Consider the following 8,054-nt stretch of genomic DNA (forward strand, 5'->3'; position numbering starts at 1 on the left):
TGGCCCAAAAAGCCTATCATATTTATTATTCAGCCCATTTACAGAACAAATTTGCTCACCTGTAAGTAGAGAAAGACTGGGCAACGACTTTGAATAGGGTGTCCAAAAAGCTCTTTAGAAAGGAAATGCTGCTTGAGGCAACGATCATCTGCCACTGTTGAGTGTTACCTGTTCAGACCATCACATGGATACTGGGCATGCATTGACCTGTCCTTGTTAAGAAGGCATGTCAAGGGATCCCTGTTTGAACCTCAGTGTGTATCACAAAGTACACACTCCTTATGAGAGCTCAACCTCATCCCCCAAAAGGCATGGTCAGTGGTCAAGGAATATCTTCTAATTTTACTATTCAAAGTGTCTCTACTTTGAAAACTTTGCGAGTCCCCACCCCTTGGCCCAGTAATCTAGAAATGAGATATTGATGCCTGGAACTTGGAGTCAAGAGAATTCATCGTAGACAAAGTACCTCTTGTGGTTCCTCTGAAAGCATCAGTGCAGTTGATATTGACTGTGTTATTTCCAGCTTCCAGAAGAGTCGTTTCACTTGTCTCAGTGCACTTCTTGGTTTCATAGACTGGAAACATTAAGAAAGTGTGTTCTTTTATACTCATGGCTCATGCCTAAGAAACTTGTTGAAGAACTCCCTTCTTTGGAAGTTCCCCTACTGGTAATTCCATCTCCCCTATACAAGGTAGACCAGATGGCTATCCCCTTGACATCTCTGGCTGGTGGGAACATAGTGTTCAGAAAGGCTTAATCAACACACACTGGTCACACAACCCAAGAGAAGAAAGGATATGGCCATGCTTCCCAAAACTGGAACTTGGGTGAGCAAGGTAAGCATTTACTACAAGATACTTAAAGGGTAAAAAAATTCATAGTAATGTGTACTGGAGTGCCTGGTGTGGGGGGCGGCTTGATTTTTTAAGCAAGAGAGGCTAAGCAGTTAAATATTTTCCAAGGAAATAATCACTTAGGGTAGATCTTATGTATTTGGGAGGAATTCTTTAAGTGACCTCTCTCCATATCAGATAAACATTAAAACACAAGTTGTGATGTAAGATCGCCCTCTTAAAAATTCTTTGTTACACAGAATTTGTCTCTGGACAGGTGAAAAACTGTCCTAGGGGCCATGGCAGACTGCTTATTGTTCATGATAATCTTTCACCCTTTATTTCTTTGGGACTAGAACTCCTATATTTAAGCTAAACACAAGTCATTTTCCACCCCCCTTCTAGCTACATGGAGCTGTGCAACTATTTGAAGGCTAGTTGTTGGAAGATCAGAATGATGTGTGCTAAAGAGAATGCGTATGCACTGCTGGGTATATATCCAAGGGAATGGAAATCATCATGTTGAAGGGATACCTGCACTCCCATGTTCATCACAGCTCTGTTTACAATAGCAAAGATATGGAACCAACCTAAGTATCCATCAACAATGACTGGATAAAGAAAACGTGGTATATATACCCAATGGAATACTACTTATTCATAAAGAAGAATGAAATTCTGCCATTTTCAGCAACATGGAGGAGTCTGGAGAAAATAATGCTAAGTGAAAGAAGCCAGACAAAGAAACAGAAATACCACATTTTCTCACTCATAACTGGCTGCTAGGAAGGAAGGCGGGGGTGTAGGGAATGCGGGAAGAAGGGAGGAATGAAGGAAAAGAAAGAAAGACAAAACCACAACAATACATAGAACTTTCAGAAGGAGAAAACACACCTAAGGATACTAGAGATGGGGGGAGGAAAGGACGGGGTTTGAGAAGTGATAGATCGGGCAAAGGGCATAAAGAAATATCACGACTTGTAAGAATGAATATGCTAATAATAAATAAAAATTTAAGATAAAAAAAAGAATGTATATGGTTTCTACTCTTCCTTTATTCCCCATCCCATTGGCTGCTAAGAAGATGTGGAACTAAAACAACTATCTTGTAAGACAAGCTGGAAGTTGGATGTTGAAGTTGGCAGAGCATAGAGTTGCCTTAGAACTGCCACATTAGGGGTTGGCCAGTTAGCTCATCTGGTTACAGTGTAGCCTTGTAATACCAAGATCAAGGGTTCGGTTTTGCATACCAGCCAGCCACCAGAAGAAAAAAAAAAAAAAAGAACTGCCACACTAGCCCTTGACTCTTTACGCCCAAACTGTTAAAGAAAGAACAGTTAAGCCACTGTTATTTTAGCCTTTGTTATACCACCAGGTCCTGTATCTTAATACAAATACTAAGTTCATATGAAACATTTATCAAGATAGACTATAAAACAAATCTCAATAAATTCAAAAGGATTGAAATCTTTTAGGATATGCTGTTGGACAGCAACATATCAAAAAGATTGTGTATCATAACCAAGTACGATTCATCCCTGGCAGGCAAGGCTGGTTTAACATATGCAGATCAAACAATAAGATACATCACATTAACAGAATAAAAGATAAAAAGCACATGACCATCTCAATTGATGCAGAAAAAGCATTGAACAAAGTTCAGCATTTTTTCTTGATGAAAAACCCACAATAAAATTATATAAGAAGTCATTAACAAAAAGATACCTAGAAAAGCCTCAAATATTTGGTAATTAAGCAACACATTTCTAAATAACCTGTAAGTCAAGTGATAAATCACACAGAAAACTTTTAAGTATTTCGAACTGAATGGTAATGAAACCCCAACGTATACAAATTTGCAGGATGCAGCCAAAGCAATGCTTAGAGAAAAATGTATAGCTCTAATTTATTGCTAAATTTCAGCTTTAAATGCTTATAATAGAAAGAGAGGGTGGTTTAAAATCAATAATTAAGGGCCGGCCCGGTGGCGCACTGCTACAGTGCGCCGCTTGGGAGTGCAGCAGCCCTCCCGCCGAGGGTTCGGATCCCACATACAGACCGGTTCCTGCTCACTGGCTGAGTGAGGTGAGGGAGCAACACCAAGGGTGTTGCGCCCGGTCCGGTACGGGCGCAACACTGAGGGTTGCGATCCATTGCCGGACACGAAAAAAGACAAAAAAAAAAAAAAATCAATAATTAAAGCTATCAAGTCAAGAAGTTAGAAGACACAAAGCAAAATAAATACAAAGAAAGTAGAAGGAAGGAAATAATAAAGAGCAGAAATCAATAAAAAAGAAAACAGAATGATAGAAATAATCAATAAAGCCAAAAGTTGTGTTTTTTTTTTAAATGATTAACAGATACAGAGGCTAAGTGGACTCTTGAAATAAAAAGCAAGTGTGGAGAGAGCTATTTCCCTTCTTTCCTTTTGAGGTTTAAAATTGTTCAAAACCTGAGGTGGATGGAGATAGTCCTCACTGAAGTTTACTGGGGTGAAAGGACACGGATCCCAGTGGAGACCTTTCCCTGGGGAAATGAGAGTCTGAACCAGGAAACAAATATCTCCACCAGGTTTAGATTTTTCTAGGGCCAAATGTAACTGGGGCTGAGAGGTATTTCTGATCTAACCATGGTGGCTGTGATATTGTGATATAATAAAAATATATACTTGGTCTCCCACCACGGTTTCTAACATAGAACTCAAACCCTTGTAATTTCCTGAGCGATAGTGACACTATAAGAATCTTTTGTTCTGATATTTGCTCTTCGACTCTGGTTTCTGACATGAAGCCCCTAAGATCTTTGTAACTTCCTGAGTGATGAGGGCATGTGGCTGAGCTCCTAAATCCCTTAGAATCTCCTGGGTATTAGGAGCATCTTTTGTTCTAATGACGTAACTCTTGGTGGGATCTTGGATAGCCTCAGGATGGGAGCTGATTGCCAGAGAAACCCAACATATAAATAGAAGGCTGGAACTTTTAGTCCCACCCCCCAGGAAGGAGGAAGGGGCTAAAGGTTGAGGTGATACCAATGGCCAATAATGTAATCAATTATGCCTACAAAATGAAGCCTTTATGAAAGTCTAAAGGGACAGGGTTTAGAGAGTTTCCAGACAGCTGAACATGTGGTTTCCTGGAGGGTGGCATGCCCTGAGAGGACATAGAATCAATCTCCACACCCTTTCTCCCATACCGTGCCCTATATATTTCTATCATCTGGCTGTTCATCTGTGTCAATCGTAATATCATTTATAATAAAAGGTTAAATATGAGTAACGTTCTGCAAATTAATTGAATCCATGGATGGGTTTGTGGGAACTCTAATAGTTGGACAGTCAGAAGTACAGTTTACATCCTGGGTCTTGTGGTTGGCATCTGAAGTGGGGGTGGGCAGTCTTGTGTGACTGAGCCCTCAACCTGTGGGATCTGACACTATCTCCAGGTAGACAGTGTCAGAATTGAATTATAGGACACCCAGTTGGTGTCCACTGGAGAATTGCTTGGGCGGTGTAGGGAAAAAACCTACACAGATTTTGGTAACCAGAGGTAAAGTATTCTGTGTTGTAATAACTCTATGAGAGTACAATAGGAAAACACTTTGATCTTGTCATATCTACTTGCCATGGTGGCATGGTGGATATGTTCTTTTGTGGGGGGAGGTTGGCAGGCAGCTGACCAGTATAGGGGTTGAATCCTGGACCTTGGTATTATTAACACCACTCTAACCAACTGAGTTAACTGACCACCCCCCATGGATATGCTTTAAGTACTTTTCATCATACCAAGGGAACTTGGAGAGGAGAAGAGAGCTGGTTTATTCCCTTGTACCTTGAATTTATATTTCGGAAGCAGAGCCCTATTCATGGAGAACATTCGTTTGGAAAGCCTATAATTGTGGAAGCTAAGAGACACCATCATGAATGGGCCATGGCTATGCCAGAACTAAGATCCCTTTATGGTGGTCACAGGAGTCTACTCAGCCTTCTCTTACCTATATCAAATATAGAATTTTCACCCTTTCCTGGAGAAGCAAAACTTTGATTCCAAATGGTCAATTCCACTTGCTGAAGTAGTTTGGTAGCCTCTTTTGCAAAGTCCTTTTTGCTTCCATTTTTCTTCAGATTTTCCTTTTAAAGATATAAAGCTAGTTAGGTAGACTCTCACTAAATCTTAAGTGTGGTTAGGTGAGCCCATGAGGCAACAGTATCTATTAAGGAGCTGTAGGTGGAGGTGGGAATGAGGTTCTAGATACTTGGTGCAGGTCTTTAAATGACAGCTGAGGTGCAGGTCTTTAAAAGTCACCCTATCCCAGAGTTTCTCGATCTCTACTGACATCTGGGACTGGATATTTCTTGATTGTGGAAGTCTGTCCTGGGCATTATAACATGTTAAATAGTATCCTTCATCTCTATCTACTAGATGCTAGTGGTACATCTCCCCCTACCAAGTTGTAACAACCAAGTATCCCCAGACATTGCCAGATGACCCCAGGAGAAAGAACAAAGTCACCCCTGAATGACAATTACTCTATCCTATATTTATAGGGAGCTATTGTAGTGTTTGAACAGGAGAATAACATGGTAGGACAGACCAACTGTTTCCCAAACCCCAGCTCTACCTCACTTACCCAAATGTGCACTTGTGACTGTGTCTCCTCCCTACCATCCTCTGAAAAAGAAAAGTCGTTATTAAATGAGATACAGGAGAAAACACGCCCTGACTCAGCTGCCTTCCAACTGTTTCCCAAACCCCAGCTCTACCTCACTTACCCAAATGTGCACTTGTGACTGTGTCTCCTCCCTACCATCCTCTGGAAAAGAAAAGTCGTTATTAAATGAGATACAGGAGAAAACACGCCCTGACTCAGCTGCCTTCCTGAAATCACCCTCAAGGTGGGTCTTTCCCTGATGCTTCTGTAGCCCATTCTAATTCCCTACTAAGAAGTCTCAAATGTATTTTACAGAAGAATTGTAAAAAGGAATTCTTATAAAAAGGATGGGGCCTCCAGTTTAATAATTCAGCCAATAATATTTATTGGGCACCTACTCAAAACCAGGCACGATGTAGTTTAGTAAAAGAGACAGTGGGTGTCCACTTGTGGAGTGTGCAACCCAGCAGGAAAGCCATAACACAAATAGTTACAAATAAGTAATTAAGTGACAGATAGTGACACTCTTAATAAATGAGGCAACGTGACATGGGAGTATACAGCAGAGGCCCCCACACATACTGCGTGCATGGAAGGCTTCCCAAAGGAATCAACTGATTTAATAACAGAGGAACAGTTGACTGCATAATATAGTATATAAGTTATCTCATTTAATGAAACACAGAATGTTCTAGAACAGACTTATGTAGGATAATAGCTAATATTTGTCAAGCTTTCCTAAGTGCCTGAGACTGCTAAGTATTTTACATGCATTAATCATAAAGAACAGATGAAGTGTATTTAGTTTCCTAGGACAAATAAATACCACATTCACAGGTTCCAGGTGGAAGTGAATTTGGGGGCAACGTTATTCAATCCAGAAAGCAGGTTTCTTAAAGGTTCCCAATGATCCCTGTCTTTCGGTATTCATACCCTTGTGTAGTCCCTTCCTGTTGACTGTGGACTGGACCCAGTGACTTATTTATCATGAACAGAATACAGCAAAAGTGATAGGATGTCTCTTCTGAGACTAGATTGTAAAAGACTGTGACTTCTGCATTATTCATACTCTCTTTCTGGCTATTTTTAGGTGCTTGCTATCACAAAGCAAACTAGAGAGGTCACATATCTAAGAACTGAGGGATGCCTCCCACCAACCATTGGAAAGGAACTGAGGGCTTCAGACCAACAGACTTCAAAAACACTGAATTCTGGGGGCCGTCCCGGTGGCGCACTGCTACAGTGCGTCGCTTGGGAGCGCGGTGGCGCTCCCGCCGAGGGTTCGGATCCCACATACAGACCGGTTCCCGCTCACTGGCTGAGCGAGGGGTGGGTGCAGCACCGAGGGTTGTGATCCCGTTGCCAGTCCCGGTCCGGTACGGGCACGACACTGAGGGTTGCGGTCCGTTACCGGACATGAAAAAAGACAAAAAAAAAAAAAAAACACTGAATTCTGTGAGCTACCATATGAGTGAGTTTGGAAGCAGATCCTGCCCCAGTCAAATCTACAGATGAACCTGCAGCCCCAGCCAACGCCTTGATTGCAGTTGTGAGAGGCCCTGAGGCAGAGGACCCAGCTAAGCCACGCCTAGAATGTCGACCCACAGAAACTGTGAGACTATCAATATGTGTTGTTTTAAGCCAGTAAATATTGGGGTGCTCTGCAGGAACACATAACTAACACCACAGATATTATTATTATTCCCATTTACAGATGAAGCATATATAAGTTCAGTCGTTAACCAAAAGCCTACTGGTAAATGGAAACACCAGTACTTAAATCCAATCTAACTCAAAATATGGAGTTATATTAGGATTTAACAAATAAATAAATATGTCACAGATAGGGACAGCCAGGCTTCTCATTGTTGGAGAAAGAAGTTACAAATAAGAAAAGAGGGGAGGCTAGAACAAACTTCAGTGTTGGACTGGAGTCAAAGGTATTGGTATAAACTCATGGGCTTTAGCGTATAGACAGACAGACAGACAAAAACTGAATTTAAGGTGAGTGAGAGATTAATAAGTAAAGAAGTTCAGAAGAAAATTAGAGATGTCTTTTTGGAAGCTGAGGAAATACACCTGCATTGGAGATATAAATTTGTAAGGCATCTGCGCAAAGTTGGTTATTGAAGTCACAGGCTTAGATGACATTTTCTTGTAAAAGATAATGAAGAAAAACAAAGGGATGAGGGCCAAGGGTTAGGACAGAGATTTGTTCTCTTACCTTGGCCTGAAATTGATGGAGCTCTCATAGGCTCCCCCCACCCCCTTTTTATGGTAGAAAAAATATTTGGAAGTTCTTACCATAGCATCCTGCCTGATCAATATCAATTAAACTAGCCAACCAGTTGAAGAAAGTATAGTTTATCACACAGCTGCAGATGTAACTTCCTATTTTATTTTTACAATATGCTTTCTGCGTGCACGTTGCCAGCCCCATCTTACACTCATCAATATCTGTGAATCAAGAGAAAATATTATTTTTTTTATTTTCATAGAAATATGCCATTTTCCTGGTTTGGAGGTTCCTCAAACAGTTGCAGATAGATCTACCATATGACCCAGCTATCCCAC

At 41.0% G+C, this 8,054-nt stretch overlaps 1 protein-coding gene across 1 annotated transcript in view; it reads right to left on the reverse strand.

Moving 5' to 3' along the window:
* LOC103607154 (putative EGF-like module-containing mucin-like hormone receptor-like 4) overlaps positions 1–8,054 on the reverse strand; it is a 58,528-nt gene that overhangs the window by 42,758 nt on the left and 7,716 nt on the right. Inside the window, exons 4-7 of the mRNA XM_008591689.1 lie at positions 7,785–7,937; positions 5,460–5,500; positions 4,824–4,959; positions 467–574 (exon numbers count right to left, since the gene is read on the reverse strand). Coding sequence (XP_008589911.1) covers positions 467–574; positions 4,824–4,959; positions 5,460–5,500; positions 7,785–7,937 — 438 coding nt within the window. The remainder of the gene's footprint in view (positions 1–466; positions 575–4,823; positions 4,960–5,459; positions 5,501–7,784; positions 7,938–8,054) is intronic.

Source organism: Galeopterus variegatus, unplaced genomic scaffold (assembly GCF_000696425.1).
Source record: "Galeopterus variegatus unplaced genomic scaffold, G_variegatus-3.0.2 Scaffold7183, whole genome shotgun sequence".
NCBI lineage: Eukaryota > Metazoa > Chordata > Mammalia > Dermoptera > Cynocephalidae > Galeopterus > Galeopterus variegatus.